At 33.2% G+C, this 23,529-nt stretch overlaps 3 protein-coding genes across 3 annotated transcripts in view; 1 reads left to right on the forward strand and 2 right to left on the reverse strand.

Moving 5' to 3' along the window:
- The first annotated feature begins 1,980 nt into the window (after positions 1-1,980).
- On the forward strand, positions 1,981-12,997 carry LOC111705752 (FAD synthase). The gene is made up of 15 exons (XM_023478397.1): positions 1,981-2,043; positions 2,598-2,757; positions 3,228-3,301; positions 4,533-4,617; positions 4,852-4,905; positions 5,337-5,457; positions 6,572-6,697; positions 8,387-8,545; positions 9,193-9,277; positions 9,665-9,724; positions 10,284-10,369; positions 10,986-11,064; positions 11,381-11,455; positions 11,802-11,911; positions 12,705-12,997. Exons 1-15 carry the CDS (start codon positions 1,981-1,983, stop codon positions 12,793-12,795), a joined length of 1,428 nt encoding a protein of 475 aa, XP_023334165.1. The 3' UTR covers positions 12,796-12,997.
- A 614-nt stretch (positions 12,998-13,611) lies between these two features.
- Positions 13,612-23,529, reverse strand: part of LOC111705763 (uncharacterized) — a 10,296-nt gene continuing 378 nt past the window's right edge. The window contains exons 2-6 of the mRNA XM_023478413.1: positions 23,104-23,223; positions 18,622-18,770; positions 17,554-17,725; positions 15,619-15,778; positions 13,612-13,715 (exon numbers count right to left, since the gene is read on the reverse strand). Coding sequence (XP_023334181.1) covers positions 13,644-13,715; positions 15,619-15,778; positions 17,554-17,725; positions 18,622-18,770; positions 23,104-23,223 — 673 coding nt within the window. The 3' untranslated portion in view covers positions 13,612-13,643. The remainder of the gene's footprint in view (positions 13,716-15,618; positions 15,779-17,553; positions 17,726-18,621; positions 18,771-23,103; positions 23,224-23,529) is intronic.
- Positions 19,720-21,554, reverse strand: LOC111705765 (glycine-rich cell wall structural protein 1). Its single transcript, XM_023478415.1, has 2 exons — positions 20,477-21,554; positions 19,720-20,258 (listed from the first exon to the last, which is right to left on the reverse strand). Exon 2 carries the CDS (start codon positions 20,255-20,257, stop codon positions 19,892-19,894), a length of 366 nt encoding a protein of 121 aa, XP_023334183.1. The 5' UTR covers position 20,258; positions 20,477-21,554; the 3' UTR covers positions 19,720-19,891.

The raw sequence follows: 23,529 nt of genomic DNA on the forward strand, positions 1-23,529 counted from the left end.
TCAACCACTGAATAATTTTTTGTTATAAATTAATGAAATCCTGATGAAAATTTATTTTTTGAAAATGAAAAATGGGACATCAGCTGGTACTACTTTTATTTTACTTTAATACACAAACATCTTTAAATAAATCTTCAATTCAGCAAAAAAAACCCTCAAGCAAAAATGTCCAATATATAGAGGGTATAACATATTTTTAGGGGGAGGGGGGGGGGTTCATAATCCCTCTGCCTTCCTGGACAAAAATAACTTCCTAGTCCCCAGCATGACATAAATAAATTTGAATAAATTACAAGCTGTCTCACATCATAATGGATCTTTGCTCTATATCGGTATTTTTTAGACACAATATAGAAGAAATTAGATTAAATCAGTTCTAAACCTTGTTTTAAACATTTGCTGGAGAAAAAACAGGGGTCTTTAAAAACTCTGTTTGTATTTGGTGAAAACCCATTCTCATATGACACGCTCTGTAATCATATATACATACAAGCTGAAGGGCCCGGCGTTGCCCGTGGTAAAAAAATTGGAAAAAGAAGAATTTGAAAAAAAACGATTTTTTCATGCCGTTAACACTACCCGGCCACCCATGAGTGTCCACAAAAAATTTCAGCCCAATCGGTCAAGCTGAACGTCTTGTTTTACCTAGGCTGAATTTTTGAAATACTTAAAAACTAGAATTAACAAAAATTGGAAATAGTAGCATATTCAAACTCTTCTCTTTCTGAATAGCAGTCAAAAGTGGCTTTCTCTTTATCAACGATTTGTAGAAATGGGTATATTCCTAGAGAACGATTTTTGGACCCCCCCCCCCTCCTATCAATTTTGTACATGGATCTTACAGAAAGTGTCTGAACTTAAACTGACCCATGGCCGCAGCAATCGGCCCCCTAGCCTGTCCTAGCCGCAGCGCTCAGCCCAGAAAGTCTCTTAACAGGTTTAATTTTCATTTCATAAGGTTTAATTTTCATTTAATAAGGTTTAATTTTCCTTTAATAAGGTTTAATTTTCATTTAATGGCCGCAGCGGTCGGGCCCCTAGCCTGTCCTAGCCGCAGCGCTCGGCCTAGGGAGTGTCTTAATTCCTAACCTAACCCTGTATAATACTAAATAAATACTAATTTGGTCATGTACAAAATTGATAGGAGGAGGGGGGGGGGGGTCCAAAAACCGTTCACTAGGACGGACCCTAGAAATGCCAATACATTTGACATTACTTCGAATTCTAATAATTAAATGTAACGAATTGAAAAAGATCGAAGAGAAATAACATCTTTCAAAAAATAAATACATTTCATAACCTTCGCCACCGTGTCTTCATGTTGTAGATAACGTAGATGAAGTTGATCTATTTCTAGCCAAAGCTCAGCTGTCCGGTCCGCGAAACTCATCGTTAAAATAAAATCATTTCTGGAAAAATATTGCCATTTTGAGTTTATGACTTTTCAACCTAATTGCTGATATAAAAAGCATAGTCTCAGTTTTAATTGACCAAACCTAAATAATTAAGCTTACAATTTTCATGATTTCCATCACTAAATATGTTGAAATATTCGAATATTTACTTCATGTGATAAAAATAACGAGACTGAAATCGAATCAGAATTCAGAATTGGTTTTCCTGACTTATGTTGCTAAATCATCGGGACTACATAGACTAATCAGCTGATCGAAATCTGGAGTAATACTATTTTTTAAAATTCAATTCTTTCTGTTAAAATAACTTTTACGCTTAAAAAAATACTATACTTCGATTTTTTTGTTTCGATTATTTATTTAAGTTTAGTTTAATTCTAAGATTTATAGTTCAGATAATACAGCATCACTGTGTATACTATAAACAGCTGTTTTATTTTATAAACTATCCATCTATCACCTAATAGGTAAAAAAAATTATTAAATACCGATGATATTCATCAAAAAATCACTGTTCTCTGTAAGAAAATTGGTCGGATATCATAGTTTACGATATTATTGTAATATGGAGACTAAAACTGCCGGAATTATTATTATAGGAGACGAAATACTGAAAGGGCAAACTCAGGTTTGGTTTAAACAATTGACAGAAAATGCATATCACAATTGGTTATTCCCCATTAACGCTTGTAATACCATCCCGCCCCCTCCCTCCTGTCATTTTTGTACTTGCGCCCGTCCCTCTAGTCTGTCCTAGCCGCAGAGTTCGGGCCCCCTAGCCTGTCATATTCTCAGCGCTCGGCCCAAAAATTGTCTTAACCGAACTAGCCCTCACAATATAAAAAAAATATACATGTAAAAAATTGATAGGAGGGTCGAAAAATTGGATGTTAAGGAACTACCGACGAATCTTGTTTTTCCCTTATGGTTTGGTATATTTCATATAAATTATATTTAAAGCTATACTTAAAGTTATGCGTTGAACCTTAACCACTAATCTTAGATCAGAGANTTTCGTTCTCAATAACCCTGAGGCAGAAGCCCAAAGGAGTTACGCGCATGCTCTCTATGTCTTGTAATTCAACGCGGCATACGCGTAACTCCTTTGGGCTTCTTCGAGCCCAATTTTTTTTGTGGGATCTCGCATGACCCAAGAGAAGGTTTCTGAATGATTGAAATAAGAAGAATCTGCGGGAGTTGGGAGTCCGTGTAAACAGGATTAGTGTTATCCCAGACGATTTATCGTCCATCAGTGCAGAGGTTCGACAGTTCTCGTCCCAGTTTGATTTCGTCCTCACGTCAGGGGGGATTGGACCTACACATGACGATATCACATTTGAAGGTTTGCACTTTTATTAAATACACTTTTTACAAGATTACGATTAAAATAAGTTTTCCTATCCCTATCAAATCACACATTTTCCGAATTTTTCATGTTACAAATTTTATTTTATAAAATCTAGTTATTCCAATTTAAAAGACATTATTCAAATCTATATTTGCTTCAAAATGCTCATGCACATGTACAATAAAAGAATATTTTTAATTGAAAACGTTTTTGAAATTAAATCAAAATATAAGCTTTACACTTAAGTATAAGAATGACAAAAAAGAAACAAATTTTTAGCAAAAACATAAAACAAATGTAAATTCTTGTCCTAAACTAAGGAAAAACAAATCTTAAGACATCATATAACTATTTATTTAAATAAATAATCATTTATTCTTAAAATTTAATTGTTAATGAACCATTTAGTTGTGAAATGTTTTTAAAATTTAGAATCCTTTTAATATTATTTTCTTATATTTTAGGAGTTGGGAACGCGTTTGACGATAAGCTTATTTTCAACCCTGACCTAGTTGACAAATGTAAAATATGGTTTAAGGTGAAATATCATTCTAAAAATCCCTTGAATTCGGTGTCGTGTATTTATTCTTCCCTTTTGCGATATTCTTAAGTAGCAATGCTAATTCACTTTTTTTAAAATTCAATTTTTACAATTTAGAAGGAATGACATATACGAGATGACTACTTCTTTTCTCCTATATTAATACGTTTATGAATTAATTTGAAATTTATAATATTTTGAAAGATAATTTAATTAATCCCTGTTTTAAACTTTAATATTTAATAAATATTATTTAGAAAGATAATTTAATTGATCCCTGTTTTAAACTTTAATATTTAATAAATATTATTTAGAAAGAAAATTCAAGTCATCTCTGTTTTAAACTTTAATATTTAACAAATTTTATTTATATAGATGATTTAATTGTTGCCTGTTTTAAACTTTAATATTTAATAAATATTATTTAGAAAGATGATTCAATTGATCCCTGTTTAATCTTAAATATCAAATAATAACAATTAATTTAATATTTAATAAATATTATTTATAAAAAATGTAATGATTATGTAGAAAGAAGATTTAAGTGATTCCTGTTTTAAACTTTAAAATATTATAAATTTAGATTGTCTGTCTGTTTGTTTGTATCCAATAAACGTCAAAAAGGCTGAACCAATCGGGCCCAAATTTTTTGTGAGATCTCGCGTGACCCCAGGGATGATCAAAATTTCAAAAATTTGTATTTAAAAGTTTTTTTATTTTTGTAAAATTTTGAAAATGCGCGAAAAAATCTTATGAAATCCGCAAACTTTTTTTTTGGTTTTTGTTTTATACTATACAGAGAGAAAATGCTCACAGAGAAAGCCACAATTTAAAGTTGATAAAGAAGATTGGGGCGTAGCGCCCGTAAAGCCTAGTCTATATAAATTTAGCTTGTTTGTTTGTTCATATCCAATAAACGTCAAAACAGGTGAACCGATCGAGCCCAATTTTTTTTGTGGGATCTCGCATGACCCAAGAGAAGGTTTCTGAATGATTGAAATAAAATAATTGTGTTAATGAATTTTTTGTTTTTGTAAATTTTGAAAATGCGCAAAAAAATATTATGAAATCCGCAAACTTTTTTAATGTTTTTTTTATACTATACAAATAGTTTATGCTCACAGATAAAGCCACAATTAAAAGTTGAAATATAAAAGATGGGCGCGAAGCGCCCTTAAAGCCTAGTATTTAATAGATATTATTTATAAATAAACTTATTATTGTTTAGAAAGATGATTTGAGTGATCCCTGTTTTAAACTAGCATATATTCCTTCTACTTCTAAGCTCAATTACGGATTCGATTATAACACAGGTGATATATAATTAAGGAAAGGAATTGAGCTTTAGCAACAATCTCTGATTTTTAATCCCTATATCTTTGCAACCCAATGTAGTTGACCTCAGATATTTTAAAGTATGAATTCTGTTAGATATAATAATTAAATGTTCGAAATATCGAACGTTTACTCCACCAGGTCACAAAGATATGGGGATTATAAATTCAAGTTAAAGTTTACTTATTTTAAAAAACCTAAGTTTATTTTAGGGAAACCTACTCTGTATCCCTTGGTATCTGTTAATAATGTCTACATTTTTCCAGGTACCCGTAGAGTGTAGACTCGTTAGTTTTGAGGTTTTTGTCTTGTGTCTTGTTTCTTGAGGGTAGAGTGTAGAGTGTAGAGTGTAAAGTGTAGAGTGTAAAGTGTAAAGTGTAGAGTGTAGAGTGTAGAGTGTAGAGTGTAGAGTGTAGAGTGCAGAGTGCAGAGTGCAGAAAGAGTGCAGGGTGCAGAGTGCAGAGTGCAGAGTGCAGAGTGCAGAGTGCAGAGTGCAGAGTGCAGCGTGTAGAGTGCAGCGTGTAGAGTGCGGAGTGTACAGTGTACAGAATACACTGTTTAAAGATGTAGGGTATACGGTTTAGGGTGTAGAGTGTATGTAGAACAAAACAAATTATTCCGTAGCTAAAAATATATTATGAGACACTACCACTAGAATTAATAACCCGGCCATCATGTTTATTTAAATTCGCCCTAGGTATCCCACAGCTGTTAGAGCGCTCATTTCGTAACCTTGGATCAACCCTGTTCAAGGTCAACTTTAAGTTCATCGCAGGAGAAAGCTTTATCCATCAAGACGAGCTTTCTCTCACGAACAGGTGACAGCTTTCTCTTTTTCAAGCTTTCTTGTATTACAACATACATATGTAAACATAAGACCTAGGGTAGATAAGGGGGCAGAAATTAAACAAATATCTATAGTTACAAAATAAAATTGTAATCTCAGTTTTAAGAGCATTTCAAAAGAGACTGTCAACGTGGTTTCTTTATTTTAAGTTTGCCATCATTGATTCACAAACAGTCTCTTTTAAATAAATTTCAGGAGAGAAGATTTATTGGGGTTGTATTTCGCAGCAAAGACGAGCCGAAATATGTGTTATTCCTGTGAAAAACCAAAGAGTTTAACGCCAAATTTTTATACTAATCTAAAGCTAAAATTGTTGTAAAAACGCTGTCACTTTTAAAATAAATGGACACTTAAGAACTCGTGACTAGTCCCGTTACGATAGTTTGAAATAAAAAGTGTTACAGACCAAGCATTAAACTCATGTGTTTAAGGCAGTGATGAGGCTTCATTTCAGCAAAGGAAAGTCTTTGCAACAAATTGAAGTTTCCTAATTCCTACCTGGTGGTGAAAACCTTTTATCCTTGCTTTAAACGTAGACTTTTTAATCCAACAGAAATCATGAGATATCTGTAAGGTCTACGTCATTAAGTTTCAAATATATATAGGGATTAAAAGATCAGTGTTTGTGGTAAACTCATTTCCTTTTTGCGTATACGGATCCGGAACTAGGAAGTCAAAATGTTGCAGATCCTACAGATCCGGATCCTGGTTTAATGGAAGGAAAACGTCGTCTTCAGAACAAGTTTTCATCTGCAGTCTTATTTTGAATTATAATAATTCATCTAGATTGATTCAATAATAAGAATTGAATGATTTTTTTTCCACTTAGATTAATAATAACAGTACAGATAGAACACTTGATGTCGTCTGTTAAAGATTTAGGAGTTTTTCGTTCTCAATAACCCTGAGGCAGAAGCCCAAAGGAGTTACGCGCATGCTCTCTATGTCTTGTAATTCAACGCGGCATACGCGTAACTCCTTTGGGCTTCTGCCTCAGGGTTATTGTGAACGAAAAACTCCTAAATCTTGAAAATACAATATCTAGTGTTCTATATCTGTATTGTTATTAATCTATGGGTTTTCAGCATAAACAAGTTGGTTTCTGAGTTCCCTGAGACAAGTTTTGGATCGTATCCGTCCTTAGTGAATCAGTTCTACAAGACCAGGATATCCTACGAGTGCCCCTCAGAGGTTCAACTTAATCAGATAAGGTTGGTTCATCTCATTATACCAATGATGGAAACTAATAAATGGTGTAAGGACTAAAAGGGTATTTTAAGAGACCGCCCATTTGTAGAGTGACAGGTACGATTCACAACTGTACCCTTTACATCTCTGTCTGAGCAAAGTCGCGATTTTCCTCATCGTTATTCAGATAAGGGGTAAAAGGTACGTTGTGAATTGTAAAAACTATTCTTTAATGGAGGATTACTTTCAGTTGGTTCGTTTTTTGCCTATATTCTCAGTTTAAAAAAAAATTTATTCTATACATTTGCTTTTCTAAAACTTAGTCAAATTTTGACTCTCACAGATGATATATGTAAAAAAGCGACTCAAAACCAAACTTTAACATAATACAGTTTGGAAATCTTGGAAGAATATGTTTTTTTTTCCAAAACGACAACTCATTGCACTTGCCTCAGACTGTAATTTTCAAGTCCTTTAAACTTTCCAAACCTGATGTTGTAGACCATAAATATTTCAAACTATAAATTCTCCTAGATCTAATATTCAGAAGTTTGATCATCACTTTCAGTTATGAATTACGACTGGCTTAAAAAATAAAGTCGAAAATTCACATAAGACTAGTTTTTTCCTCACTTTTTTGTATATTACGTGTTCTGCAAGTTTGAGTTTATGTCGAAAATACATATTTAAGTAAGGATATGACGCAGCATTTTTCTTTTCAAATCATTCAACTTTATTTACTATTCAGTCTAATTTTAGTCGTCATTTACGTCTACATCGAGCATTGTTGTGTTTGTTGTATTTCAAATCTGTGTTCATATTGAGCATCTAATTTTCAGCTCAGTGTTTTGCAGTGTTCATTGTTGAGTTTGCAGTACAGTGTTCTCAGTTCACTGTTCATTCTCACTGTTCGATTCAGATTTAAGATTCAATTCAATGCCATATGTTGAATTTTCGTTGCAGTGGCAAAGTGTCTAGTGTTTAAATCTGTGTTCATATTCAGTATTTTGTTTTTAGTTTAGTGTTCATGTTCATTGTTCATCCAAGTATTAAGTTTTAGTTTAGTGTTGTGTTTAGTGTTCAATTCTGTGTTCATATTCAGTATTTTGTTTTTAGTTTAGTGTTCATGTTCATTGTTCATCTCAGTATTTAGTTTTCAGTTCAGTGTTTTGTAGTGTTCAGTGTTGAGTCTTCGGTTCAGTGTTCACAGTTCACTGTTAAGTGTTCACTTTTCAACTGTGTTTAATTTTCAGTTCAATGTTCAGTGTTTACTATTCACTCTTCAAGTTTGTTTGTCTACAGAGGGTGTCCCAAAAAGACGATCTTTAAGACATTGACATTAAGACACCATGGTTCAATTTTTAAGAAGTTGTACATTTTTTAAATCTTTGGAACATCTCCGATCGATTGATACTAATTAGAGGTGTGTAGCAAACTTCAAACGGTCAATACTTTCTTAATTTTACTGCTATATACCTCTAATTGAAATCAATCGATCGGAAACGTTTCAAAGTGCTTAAAATGTCTAAAAGATCGTTTTTTGGGACACCCTGTATGTTTACAGATTTCGTCCTAAATACCCCTTTTCAGCTTCATAAATATTCCCTATAAATTAGTTTCAGTGTCAAGTTTTTTATTTTAATTTTTTATATTCTTAAATTTTTTAAAAATTACATTCAGTGAGTCATTTAACTTTAATCCCTTGTATTTAGTGAGTATATAAGAACGAGGATGCCCGTGGTTGAGTTTGACAAGGTCCCCCACGAAAACAGCAGGGAAAAGATCAATGAGCTGATGAGCAGGACAGAGGATACAGTGTTCAAGAAGAACCTGGAGCAGGCCTTAGATATCGTGGAGGAGTGCTTCAACAGGTTGGTGAAAGGGACTGACGATGTAATTTCAAGTGATCATTAATTTAAAGACTCACAAGTGACGTGGGAATTTACACATCAATGACAAAAATGAAAATTAATTGCCAGAAAAAAAACAGACGATATTTTCCTCATTGTTTTTCAGATAAGGGATTAAATGGTGACGTTGTGAATTGTGCATGCTACTCTATAAACGGGAGGTCATTTGAAATTACATCAACAGTCCCATTGAAATCCGTCATTTGATTAGATTTAGCATGATCATGGAAATAGACTGGTAAAGGACACCCATTAAACCTGGAACTTCAGGGAAGACTGTACGAAATTATAGACGTTTTTTTCTTAATATTATAGTTCCTTGCTACTTTTCACTTCTTTCTATCTTCGACACAATATTTAAAGTGCTTCAGGTCGTCTTTAAAGTATCATTCTTTATGGGTCAATCTGTACAAAAAAGCATACATGATAAAATGGAAAAGAGATATGTTTAATAAATTTTTATAAATCATAATTTTCATAATATATACATAATTTTCAATTTAATCCTTTAACAACCCGAATACCGTGTTTAGAGTTTCTTGCTTAAATAATTAGTTTGTTTAATACCATAAATTCATATTAATTTCTTTGGTTTTAATTCTGTTTAGATATAATAGTGAAGAGGTGTCTGTTTGCTATAATGGTGGGAAGGATTGTATTGTGATGCTGCATCTTGTACATGCTGTACATCAGGGATACATATTCTCTAACTAGTAATATACACCTTGTACATGCTGTACATCAGGAATATATATCCTCTAACTAGTAATATACACCTTGTACATGCTGTACATCAGGAATATATATCCTCTAACTAGTAATATACACCTTGTACATGCTGTACATCAGGAATACATATCCTCTAACTTGTAATATGCACCTTGTACATGCTGTACTTCAGGGATATATATCCACTAACTAGTATTATTCATCTTGTACATGCTGTACATCAGGGATTTATATCCTCTGACTAGTTTTATACATCTTGTACATATATAATACTAGAGATATATCCTGTAACTACATAGATAGATCATTATCCAACCAGTATCTATACTTGAGAATCAGTATCTGTACTAGAGTAAGCACCCTGAGAAAAGACTAAACTCCTTGTATATACGTGAACAAAACACTTTCCAGGAAAACACAGTTGAAAATGCTCCAAGAAATCAGTCATTGTATACAAAGTATTAATTTTATCCGGGACAAGGGTTTTCCAGGTTAAAAAATGTCGGGTAAATTGTGGAATGCAATTTTATTTTCAGTATATCTCTATTTATTTAGTGGCATGTCCGATTCACAACGGTGACCCTTAAAGTATTTGTCTAATCCAAAATGAAATGAAATTTTCATGCTTTAATCCTGGTTTCCTCAACAACAATGTCATTTCTGCTGCAGATAGAGTGTGATGAAATTATCAGAATCAAACACTTTTAAATCTAAAGACGACGATCTCTTCTAAATTATTAGCAAGTTTTAAGGGTACCATTGTGAATTCTGCAAATAGAATTATAAACACAAAAAGTCCCTCCAAAATGTTTTTGAAAAGTAAAAAATATGCAGAGGAAAAATTTAGCTTATGTCGATTAATTAATTATTTAAAGAATCCCCTATTCTAAATGCCAGGAAATTTTTTTGTATGCATATTGCATAAAGGGATATAAAAATTGAACTGCAATATTAACTGTGTTGTATGAAGGAGGTAGACACCTTTATAACTGAATCCATCCTAAAGTACAAACTAGAGAATAAGACAATCAGTCATCCTATGAAAGCTGCTCTCAAGTAAGTTGTCTTCTGTCCTGGGACCGAATTTAGTGAGTTCGAGCTAGTTCACTGAACTACCTATCGTCGCGCCGGTTCAAATCTTGAATCATCGATTCGAAGTTGAAGATTCATGAGGATTTTAATCGGTTTTTCAGGATTTGCACTAATGGTAGGTAATTCAGCGACCTCTCCTATTCATTACATTCTGCCTGTCCCATATTTAATAATATTTCTGTATAAATTTAGCTTGTCTGTCTGGGTGTTTGTTTGTATCCAATAAACGTCAAAACAGCTGCACCGATCGAGCCCAAATTTTGTGTGGGACCTCACGTGGCCCCAGGGAAGGTTTATGGCCAATCAGACTTTGAATATGTAATCTTAAAATATTTTTATCTTAAATTATTTAATTTTGTAAATTTTTTTTAATGGGCGAAAAAATATGAAATCCGCAAATTAAAAAAAAAAATTATACTCTTAAAAGAGAAGATGCTCACAGATAAAGTCACAATTAAAAGTCGAAAAGAGCCTATTANTATGATTAGGTAATTATTGGTAGAGGACGGTTATCTCTAATATAATTATGATTAGGTAATTATTGGTAGAGGACGGTTATCTCTATTATAATCATGATTAGGCAATTGTTGGAAGAGGACAAGGACGTGAAGGCAACTGTCCTGGGGACAAGGGACGGAGACCCAGGAGCACAATATCAGGTAGAAAACTAGTAGTTTAAAGGGAGTGACTGGCTAGACATGGTAGTTGAGTTGAAAACTGATTTCCCCCCTATTTGAAAAAAAAATTCAGGTTTTTTTTCGCCGAGTTGGGAAAATAAATAATAAATAATTTATAATTATGAAACGGGATGAAAAACTTGCCTTTTGACATGTCAAATTTTTCATTTTTCCCTTCAGAACATCAAACATCATGAATTCATTCTTGAAAATACATACCTCTGCGCAAAGCTTAACTGTGAGTGGATCTGTAATTAAAGCTCTTATCTATGATTTAAATATTCTGATTGTTCTCCAGGATGCATTCTCTCCTACTGATGGAGACTGGCCGAGGATAATGAGAGTCAACCCTATCCTTAAATGGAGATATCAGGTTAATAGTTTAGAAAGGATGAGGTGAAGGGGGGGATATGAGTAAAACGGTCTTGGACATATTAGAATATTATTTGTTTTATTATAGTCTCTAGTGTCATTCATGTAAAATTAGAGTGACAATTGAATCCCAAAAATTATTTCAAAGATGATCTCGAGCTGTATCGTTGGACTCCTTGTATTATAAAAGTTTTTACAAGAGAAAACGGGAGAGGGATCTGGATAATTGTGCCTAGATAGGAGGGGAAACCCCTATCCTTGATTATTAATCAATAATCATATTACAGTATTCATTAAAATATGAAATGAATTTTTATTTCTAAAGTTTTAATCGTATTTTTGTTTAGGATGTTTGGACTTTCCTTCGAGGATTGAGTATTCCTTATCCGTCCTTGTATGATCAAGGGTATACTAGTTTAGGAAACCCGGAGAATACTCAACCCAACCCTGCTCTCAGGTAATTTCAGCCCAAGGATACAGCAGTTTAGGAAACCCGGAGAATACTCAACCCAACCCTGCTCTCAGGTAATTTCAGCCCAAGGATACAGCAGTTTAGGAAACCCGGAGAATACTAAACCCAACCCTGCGCTCAGGTAATTTTAGCCCAAGGATACAGCAGTTTAGGAAACCCGGAGAATACTCAACCCAACCCTGCTCTAGGTTAATTTCAACCCAGGAATACAGAAACTGATAAGAAACTAAGGGATTTAGTAGTATAAGGAAAACGGATAAAATTAAATCCAATCCTGCTCTAAGTTATCTTAAACACTGAGATAAAAAACTTGGTTAATTTTTTCTTTCTAATTACATGTCAATGATTAAAGGCCAGTCACTGCTAGTAGTGTTCTGCATTCTCGTTTGTGTTCATTATATTATTGTACAGGCTTACATTGGTATAACATGCATTGGAAGCTTAAATTTCATAGAGCCATTCTTTTTACTTGATATGCAGGGTACGTGGGGGAGGAAGACAAGTCACAATATTTTCTCGTCCGAGCCACAATCTCCTCATTTTCTCGTCCAACACACCTCAAAATTTTCGTCCTTTCATTAGTTTGTTTTTAAAGTGTTGTTGGGCGAGGTGGCTCGGAAGAGAAAATAAGAAGAATGTGGTTCGGACGAGAATTTGGTGTGGCTGGCCTTCCTCCCCTCAGTGAACAATGTGTAATGAGTAATGTGCTTTCATGAAAATTATTCCATCACTTGTAGGTCCTTTAAAAAAATATATTTTAAATTCCTATTTTTCGCAGGTTTTCTGATGAGAAAGGTCTTGTGAGATATCATCCTGCCTACTTGTTAGAGGACGGATCTTTAGAACGTCAGGGTCGAACCAAGAAATAATATTATGATTATGAAACTAGGATTAAGCTCAGCATATTACACATATTTTGTACGAGAGGACGGATCTTTAGAACGTCAGGGTCGAACCAAGAAGAAGTGATATTGAAACTACTAATTTAGTTCAACTTATTACACATATTTTTGTACTACTTATGTAAATTATGACTTGAAACTAGATAAATAAATAATGTAAGAGACTTTATACATAGACTTATTAATTCAAGATTGTACCTATTGCCCAAAAGTTATTTTCAGATGTCTTCTTACTAAATATTAGAATATAGCATCAAGGATGTCAGTAGTGCTTGAGACCCGGATCCGTTGGAACCGCAACGTTTTGGCTCCCTGGGTCTAAGGAGCGAAATATCAACCATTGCCCCTACTTAATCCTGCCTAGGTTCACATAAGATTGTAGACACAAGCATTAATCTTATTTTAACCCTTGAAAACTTAATCTAATCAGAATGTTGACGATAACGTCGTTTTGACTCGAAAAGTGTCTAATCCTGAAAATTTCTGCAGTATTTCTTATTTATAATTTATAAATAATATGGAGGATATTCTTGCTTTTTAGATTTTTAAAAGTGTTTAATTCTGCTAATTTCTATGTGTTTTCCTGCAGAAGAAATACGCAAATTATTTTTGCAGAGAAACCATAAATAAAAATAAAAGGGTAAAAAACATGCTCCTCCCTTCCCCCTAAAAAATATAGATTTAAAATATTTGTTTAGAAAACAATTAAAATCTTAGCTACAAGTAAAACATGTATACTGTATTATATACTAAACTAAATCTCTCGAGTTTGAAGCAAAATGATGTTGTCTGCAAGTTTATTTGAAAAAGTAATTTTATGACCATTTTTTCTTCATGTTTTTAATGAATTGAGGAGCAGCTTTCTCATTATCCCTCCATCTAGTATCCTGAACAAGAACAAAAATAAATGCTAACAAATAATCACATTTGCGGTGTTTTCTTTCAAGAAATCCACGGAAACATAATTGTATTATGAAGTATTACTGCAACACAGTTTGACTTCAGAAATATTTATTTAAAAATCTGTGAATTCAGTTTTCTTCTATCCATCAATATAGAACATTTTGAATTATGTAAAAAAAAACATTATTTCACAATGCCAACTCCATCTTGAGACAAGAGTTCAGCGTATCAAATTCTCCTTTTTCCCAAGATCAGTGCACATTCATCATCTTTTAATATAGCAAGCTTCAAAGTTGATGGTGGCCACTTCAAACTTTGGTACAACAAGTTAATGTTTAGCATTTTTTGTAAGTACTAGAAATTCAAAGCGCTTCGCGCCCTTCTTTCTAGCCTTAGAGGGCGCTTCGCGCCCATCTTCTAAATTAGTTGTGAAAATGTTCTCTTTGTGTACATCGTAAAACAAAACAAAAATAATTCGCGGATTTTCACAAAAAATTTCGCGGATTTTCAAAATTTTTAAAAATTTAATGACGATCGAATTTTGATGGAGACAAATATTTGAAATTTTGATTATTCATAAACCTTCCCTGGGGTCCCTAGATGTCCCACAAAAAATTTGGGCCCGATCGGTTCAGCCGTTTTGACGTTTATTGGATACAAACAAACAAACAAACAGACAAACAGACAAACAGACAAGCCAAATTTATATATAGAAGCTTATTGTATACTGAATAAAAATGTAAAAAGTACATGTATTTAAGATTTTTTATCCATTTCTGAAATCTTACTTTGCTGCAGTAATACTTGATTATACTGAGCTGAAAACTTTAGAATGTGATATCCTTAATCCCGATCGGTTAATTAATCTGGAGTTTAAAAATAAGAGGAGAAAAAGCATTATTCAATCAGGAGATTAAGAAAAAGAGTGAATCAAGCATTTATCCCGATATCCACCATTCTAATGTTCCCAGCTCTGAGTTGAAAACTTAAGAATGGGATATCCTTAATCCCTATTGGTAAATTAATCTGGAGATTAATAACAAGAGGAGAATAAGCATTATTTAATCTGGAGATTAAGAAAAAGAGGAGATCAAGCATTAATCTCAATATCCACAATTCTAAAGTTTTCAGCTCTGATCATATAGCTCATACAGTCGGATATTATGAATAGCAAGTAGTAGTTGTCAAATCAAATCAAGAAGCCAGGGATTGTCTAACAGCTCCTTAATCTAGTCGTGCTATGCCATCACAATCCCTTCCAGATCAAGGCTTTTCAACCTGACATGGTTTAAGTCAAGACTACATTTTCGTCAATAGTCATGACACCGGTCTGAATTCATTCCGGAAGCGAATTACCACCGTTTTATGCAAGTATTCAAATGCTGAAGGCATGACTGTGAGTTTCCCAGCCGGACATTTTTAAAGAAAGTTGTTTTTTATTAATTACAATTTTATTCGTTATACTCGTCACGACTAGGAAATAAGCACAGGAGAAGTAGGTCGACTAGCCGTACCTAGTTAAACTTCTGTTCGCTATTCATAAATTCCTATCACTGAAGTATATAAGCTAATTCCAACAGAAGTACTATAAAGTTGTTTATGAATAAGATCAAGGTTCGCTTCACTTCAAACAATTTTTCAGTACAAAAAAAAGAAGTAAAAATCGATGTGAAACAGTTTTCCCAAGTACACCGCAGACATCGAAATAATTTATAAAATGTCGTCTTTTTAACTTACCGATAATTAAATGCTGCAGATATTTAGTTTTTTAATTAAATAATTATACGAAGCCCTTTAAAACTGTTCCCGCATATTCAAATTGTAATAGAAGAGTAAAAAAATCGACCTTAACAGATATTAAAGAGTAGTTATTAAGTGACTAATTACCGCTAGGTATGTTGAATGTCCAAGCGGTGAATTGAACGGTGTTCTCCAATGTTTGTTTCCTTCCTTCGTTATCATATCTGTATCTATCTTCATCCATTCTGCATTCTTCACCGCCTCATCAGGATCCTGCTTCAGGGACGGGTGGATAGTAAACTCGCCCCTAGGAATAATATTCATAAATATTTTGATTGTCTGTCTGTTTGTATCTAATAAAAGTCAAAACGGCTAAACTGATAGGGCCCAAATGTGCTGTGGCATCTCACATGACCCCTGGGAAAGGTTTATGGAGGATTGAATTTGAAAAAATGTCGACAAAAACCATTTTTGATAATGCATGAACTTAAAAAGAAAAAATCGCAAAAATTGCAAAGCACGATGAAAAATGGTCACTTGAAAAGAAACATTTAAAAGCAAAAATTGTTCTAGAAAAGCCTAGTATATCAAAATTTTGGGAGGCAGTTCTAACATCCGGATCTGGACGTTAAAATAGATTTTAAGAATCTGTCTTCAAAGAATCAAGTGTCCATCCACATTTAGCAAGGAAATGCCCGAACCTTTAAAACTGTTTTCTAATCAATCATAATTAAAAATTGATAATTTTCACGGTTTCTTTAAAATTGTTAGCAGATTTATTGATCAGGGTCAAGGGATAAAATTACAGAACCTATTTATATACTTGATTGGACAAAGAAAATATCTTCCTCATTTTTACTCAGATAAATAGTTACCTTGGTACCTTTTCAATCGGGAAACAACTCTTTTAATGGAGCCTTGAAGGTATATTTGAACCTCAACATCTCACTAACACTTTTTCTATTTGTCTGTTTAAAAGTTATCCAAAGAGAAGAAAGATATTGGTGTGGACAATATGACTGTGTTGGCGTAACTTTAGGTTACACAACTGACATGTCGTATTCCCAACGGTACCCTTATAAGCTTCGTATGATCAAGAATGAATAAGATATGCTTGTTTTTCTTTTTGACAAAGATTTAAAGGGAATGTAAGGTAGTTGAACTGAGTATGCAGTGTTGTGGAAAACTTCATTCGGACTAATTTCAGACATATTAAACTTTTTAAAAGATCTGTATATCCTGTGCTTGAGCGCAAATTCGATGTTCAAAACTCCTACTTTGGGAGTGGATACGTTTTCAGAATCGGTTTTTTTAAATTACTAAATAACGACGAAGAAAAATAAAGTAAAAATCACACAGTAATCTAAAAAGATGGTTGGGAACATATTTCTCAAAAGAAATTTGTCAATAAATCAATGCTAGAATCAATTATTTCGTTTTTATCATTATATTGAATTTCTAACTTTCTTTGAATTTATTCGCAGATTTCTTTAAATTCTTCAAATGTCGTCTTTTAAATAATAATTCTAGAAAATCTGCAGAAAACCACACGGAAAATAAGGAGCCATTTTTATGACTAAAAATAAATTTAAAATAAATATATTTATTTTAGTTAAAACAGTTAATTTTTATTTTTTCAACCTGTTCCGATACATGAAGTCTGTAGTTTATTGAAGAACTTTTTTATTTTATGTCGTCGTTATTTAATAATTTAAAAAAACTAATTCTGAAAACCCCCAAAGTAGGAGTTTAGAACGTCGAATTTGCGCTCAAACTCAGGATTTCCAGATCTTTAAAAAGTTTAGTATGTCTCAAATGAATCCGAAAGAAGTTTTCCACAACACTGCATACTCAGTTCAATTACCTTACATAGCCGGTCACTCCCTTTAAGGGTGAAGTTGTGAATCGGACTTAGCACTCCATAAATAGAGGATCACTTGAAATTATTTACACAGTCCCTTTTAATTTCCAAAAGCATTCTCAACAGTTAAAGAACTTGTTCATGTAAGGGCTTGACGGAACGATATTTATACAGAATCTCTAGTATAGGCCCTTACTACTCTCTACACTTGCACTACTTACATCCTATTAAGATGATATCCATGACTGTCCGGGTGAAAATCCTCTGGGATTCCGTTAGGAAATGTGATTGGTTTGATGGCGACCATATGTTTAATCTTGAAGAGAATACTGGTTACAGACGGTATATTCGGTAGGAATACACGCTTACTCAGTTCCTCCCGTTCACCCAAACCTAGAGTTTACTCTCAGAACCAGTTTAAACCAAGAAAAAAATCTTTTTCGTAAAAACTCTAAAAATAGTATTTTGTAACAGGCAAAGCTTTAAAATTTTGACCTGAGTTTTCACAGTAAGAAATTAAAACATAAGTTTTATTCTAAAATTAAATATTTCACAAAAGACGACCTTTTCTTTGTTTTAAACTGGTATGACTTAATTAACATATTTATCTTTATAATTTATTTGCAAGGGAGGGGGATTGGATTTGCGATGCTCTCGGGAAAGAAAATAAAAAAATTTGACATCCAAGATAATTTTTCCCAAATCAGCGAAAAAAAATAATTTCTGATATCTGCGCAAAAAAAAATTTTAAGGGGGGGCATTTTAAAGAAAAGATATGCCCCTGTATTTGTAATCAAAACAAAGATATGGAGATTAACTCTAATTAACCTCAAAGAATATAATGTAAAGAATATTATTTGAAATTGTCGGATTTTACGCTTTAATGGGACCATAAACGTTATTTTAAATGACTCCGTTTACAGAATGGAATGACCAATTCACTGTAGGACCCTTAAAAGCTTTTTAAACATTAATTATTTTCAATTGTGACTTGCGGATTTCTGCTTGCAGACGCAATGAAGTTTTTAGTCATAATAGATCTTATAAACGTATAAAGGGTACCCAAATGAATCGGACATGCCTTTTTTAATAAGGACCACTTGAAATTATAACAACAGTCCCTTTAAATTGACTGTTCTTCTTTTTTTGGAAATTAGAAACCCCACCAAGTCATATTTACAACTAAAGTGTTTGATACTTTCTGTCTAAATAGCATACTAAGCATTTTGCATTGCACAATGCAAAGGACAATTTACACAAATAGTTTCAGTCGCGAGAATAATACTAACCTAGCTGACGAGCATAGTCCTTGTTGAACCATGGTTCTCCATGCAAAGGTTTAACCCTAGAGACCATGAGGACTGGGGAGGGGATATCCTGGGGGAGTTTCTCATCACGGTGGGGGTAGTATCTTAAAACTTCGTCGCCGTCATTTATTCTTAAAAGAAAATATTTACTTAATTAATAGCACTGCAAACGTAAATTTTAAGTGTTCCTCTGTTTATAGAGATGTACGCTCGATTAACAACGGTACCCTTTAAACCTTTGCCTGGGCAGGAGACAAATAACGTATTTACATCATTTAACAGTTTTAAGATGGAAAAATAACATAATCTTCCCCTGACTTGTTCAGATAAAGATGTATGGTGTACTGTTGTGAATCTGGCATGCCAGTATTTGAAATAAGGTCGCTTGAAACTATGGAAAGGGGCTGAAAACCTTTCAATTCATGAGTAAAATGTCTTTTGTCTGAGAAACAATGTCAGAAAAATTGAAGATTTTCTTTCTGAAAATTATTGTTTTGCAGCAAATTAAAAATAGAAATTGATAGAATTGATTAAATGAATTATGAGATCTTTCTTGTTGTTATCCAGATAATCGTTAAATGAGTACCATTGTAAATCATACATGCCATTCTACAATACAAATGTTGGGTGGGTAGAAATTACGTCTACACTTTACGATCCTTTAAAGCTACAGAAAAATAAAAGATATATAGAACTAAGTGGAAAATACACAATAACCAGTAAGTACTATCGAACACAGTAAATATTATACAATGTGCAACACAAAGCGCGTGAATTGTTAAAAACATTTTTCCCTAGAAATCATGAAAAAAGAACTAGGTTTTCTTATTTTGTAGTTTTTTCTAATCTTTGTCGCGGTTTCACAACTTGAATCCATAATTTGAGAATAATCACCAACATAATGATTCTTGTTTTTAAGATCTTCAGGGCAACTACAAGGGTTAATCAATATATGTATTGTATATATATCATATATACAATATATTACAGAAGTTTTAATAATTTGGGGAAATGTAGGATGATTTTTAAATTTGTAGTCAAAAATTATTTCAATCCATACAACATTATTTTAAAGTATCAAAAAAAATTTGCTTGTAATTAATTGATTTAGATTTGAATTTATGACTTAGATTTGGCCCAGAAGTAAATCATAGTTTGCAACTTTTCTCTTCAGAGATTTTAGTTTAAAAAAATAAAGAATTTATGGTCGAATATTAAAGTTTTATTTACATTCTAAGAAAATTATACAAATTTATTTTCCCCATCCTCCGCTATGGCTTCCAGATTGAGATTGTGCCAGGGATAGAGAACCACTGCCACCAAATCCACCAAATCCACCACCAATACTTCCTGCCAATGCCTGAGACTGTGATTGGGAACCAGAACCACCAAATCCTCCAATTCCGCCACTACCAGCTTGTGCTTGAGCTTGGGACTGTGAAAGAGAACCACCAAATCCGCCTCCACCAAAACCTCCACTGCCTGCACTTGCACCTGCAGATGACCCTGCATGGGATCCGCCGAAGCCACCAAATGGAGATCCCCACTGGGCCAGAGGTGCACAATGGGATAAACGGATAACAGCAATTAATAGAACAACAATTATTAGCTTGTACATCCTAAAAATAAATTCCATTAATCATATGGAAAAAAAACTAAAGGGTAGATCCTTATCTTGAATATTTTGTCTGGGATTTTTGTGGGGATACAGAGCCTCAGAGGCAAATATTTAAGTACCTTTTAAAGTGAAAATTTTTTTGGGTATTATTCTAAAGCAACTCACAAAAACAACCTTTGATTTGAAGAAAAATTTATAAATATAAATTCTTAATTCTACCTGAATTAGATCTAGTATCTAAGAAGAAATATATAAACTGATAGCCATTGTTCTTGCCGCGCAATTTATATAGATGATAACTGCGATAGTATGGCTGGGTTAGGGTTGAGGGAGAGTGGGGGGGGGGGGGGGGGGGGGGGAGGGAGAGAAGTCCAGGTGTAGTGATTTTGAAGAGAGCATGTTATAAAGGAATTCTGAACCCTAAAAAATTGAGGCCCCTACCTAAAGTCTTCTGATACTCATAGAGGTGTGGGGTACCCTATCCCCCCACCCCTAATCCTCAACTGAGCAAATTCGAAAAGTCTAATTTTTAAACTCATTTTACAATAAAAAATAAAATTGAGCTTCAATATTTAAGAAATCTTTTTTTTCGAATAAAAAACAGCATTTCTTTATCTTCACTACTCAATCAAGGCTGTATTCATATATTTATCAGTTTCTTTTCACTACATTTAACACAATAAATTGCATTCTATATTATTAATGAAGAAGCTGGAAAATAGTTTTGGCGCTTATTTTAAACTTAAAAGCGTGCAACGTTTAGGGTATTAAGTACTTAATATATTTTTGTTGCTTTATGGCTGATTTATTTGTAGGAAAATTTAATTTTTTTAAGTAAAAATTTGGTAAATTTTCTATACAAAATCTTTGCAACCGAATCTTTTACAATACACATTTAGAAATAACAAAAATGAAAAAAATGAGAAGTTTTAGGATAAAAACTAACTATAAATCATTTTCCATCTTCTGTAACTGTAAAAGCTTCCAATTAATTTCCTTTAGTAAGATACTATGCTACATTTTAAAATACAATAAACATATTCCACAAAAATCTAAAAAAGGCAATAAATTGATTCTCAAGGTTTGAATTTTACACTTGGTATAAAATTTGACAAGTCCATGACTTGAAGTACAGTATTGTTTCTGTATTTCATTATATGTCTTCAACTAGTCCTTTTCCACATGCTTTCTTAACATAATGATACATTTACTGCACACTTGACCATATACAAATGAAAAATTTAATTTCCAGTAAAATCAAAATTTATTTGAATTTAACTAAATGTACAAAACTATTTTCCCCATCCACCAGATTGTGACTGGGCCTGTGACTGTGAAAAGGATCCACCAAATCCACCAAATCCACCAAATCCACCTGATCCAGCTTGTGCCTGAGACTGAGAGAATCCTCCACCAAATCCACCAAATCCACCAGATCCAGCAGATGCAGAGGAAAATGCACCTGAGCCACCAAATCCAGGCAGACCAAATCCACCTGATCCAGCAGATGCGAAAGCAGATGAGCCACCAAAACCAAACTGCGCAGTTGGTGCAGAATGGGACAAACGTAGAACAGCGAATAAAAGGCAGACTTTCATGAACAACATTCTAAACAGAATTAATTCATTAACACATTGCAACATAATCTAAACTGAATCCTAAAATATGATTGTTAGCCCCCTTTTCATTTTTAAACTACTGGCCAATAAGGGCCATGGCCATTTATCTAATATTTTTACGGGTTAAATTTGTGTAATTTTATGTCTTTGAATTTGTTGAACAAAATTTAAATAATAAATAACCAAGAAATCTTATTAAAAATAATGCATATTTGTGTAAAAGATAAAAAAATCTACACTGGCTCCCAATAAAATATCGAATACAGAGCTAATAAAGGTGATACTTGACAGCTGTGCAACAGTGCAATGTGTAACTTTTAAACGATCAAAAAAAGCAACAAAAATATCCATTTTACAAGAAATGAATGTCTTGATTTAATCTGGCGACCAATCCAATTGGAATTGTTTTCTAAATTTTTATTTGAACAGTTGAATTTCTAAACAAAAATTAGATATTTTTGTGGATTCTTGGAAGAATAAAAGTTGGTTATACCTGAACTACGCGTTAGTTTATCTACGTGTTGGAAGAAGTGAATGAACTGACTGTATGGTTGGATACTGCGCCGTAATTTATATAGCTGCCTGGTCAGCTTGTTCAAGGGATAATATAACCGACATACAAGGGATTAAATTCCCGCCGTTTAGCAGAGGGGTAGGATGGGCGCCACGGGGTGGGGGGGGGCGAGGATAGGAGCCGGGTGGTGATAGCATGTGAAGGAAGGGATGGGGGGAAGAGTTGGGAAGGGGGGGGGGAGTTTAAAGAAAGGTCTAAGTGAACCTGTTTTGCTAATTTACATTTTGAATAATAAATAGATTTGAAAAATAATAAAGTTTTGATGATTTAAAAAAAAACACATATATTACCATGAATACTGCTGATCTGGTTTAAGATTAAAGAAAAACATTAATTACCAGGAATACTGCTGATCTGGTTTAAGATTAAAGAAAAAACTATTAATGTTTTGTTTAGATTTTTCGATCTTTCTTTGACGTTAGAAGATTTTATTGTCAACTAAATCTTACACATTATTTGATCAATAAATACATTTTAACCTTGTACTCATATCTTAATATATCCTGTACAATATTCACTCTATTATAAACTGTATAATATTGTATAACATACACTTCATTCTTTGTTGAATAACTGTTTTACATGATAAGATAAGAAAAAGATCATGAAAGATCCCCAATGTGGGAACCCCAATATAGGATACAATAACTTACTTCGATCCTTTATAGTTGACCATATACTGCTTGGCACGCTTTAGATCTTCAGTTTTAGGATCCATAGTTAGGGGTTCCTGGATCCCGGCTCCTAAACGCCATCTGTGATCCTCAGGATTCCTGAATACAAGAGAAGTGTAAGAAATAAGGTTATAGGTTGGTTATCTTGTTTAACAGAAGATGCATAAAGACGTAGTTCAAGTGACCCTTCATCTACTGTCCGATTTACTTTAAAGCTTTGGCTGATAACTGATGAATGAGATATCCATTTTAATTTTTAAACATGGTTAATTTCAATTGTGGATTCTCCGTAAAAGTGATAATTAATTAGAGGGTCATTTGAAATAACAATGATATTCCCTTGAAAACAATTTAGTTACTTTATTATTTAACTACATCCAGGGGCGCTAAAAGAATATAATCGGG

This window comes from Eurytemora carolleeae, unplaced genomic scaffold (assembly GCF_000591075.1).
Source record: "Eurytemora carolleeae unplaced genomic scaffold, Eaff_2.0 scaffold578, whole genome shotgun sequence".
NCBI lineage: Eukaryota > Metazoa > Arthropoda > Copepoda > Calanoida > Temoridae > Eurytemora > Eurytemora carolleeae.

Excerpts from the sequence above, each read along its gene's own strand:
- LOC111705752 (XM_023478397.1), top strand. The coding sequence starts at position 1,981 with ATGGAGACTAAAACTGCCGGAATTATTATTATAGGAGACGAAATACTG. Across the intron at positions 2,758-3,227 it reads TGACGATATCACATTTGAAG|GAGTTGGGAACGCGTTTGAC; the intron begins GTTTGCACTTTT and ends CTTATATTTTAG. Across the intron at positions 8,546-9,192 it reads GTGGAGGAGTGCTTCAACAG|ATATAATAGTGAAGAGGTGT; the intron begins GTTGGTGAAAGG and ends AATTCTGTTTAG.
- LOC111705765 (XM_023478415.1), bottom strand. The coding sequence starts at position 20,257 with ATGTACAAGCTAATAATTGTTGTTCTATTAATTGCTGTTATCCGTTTA.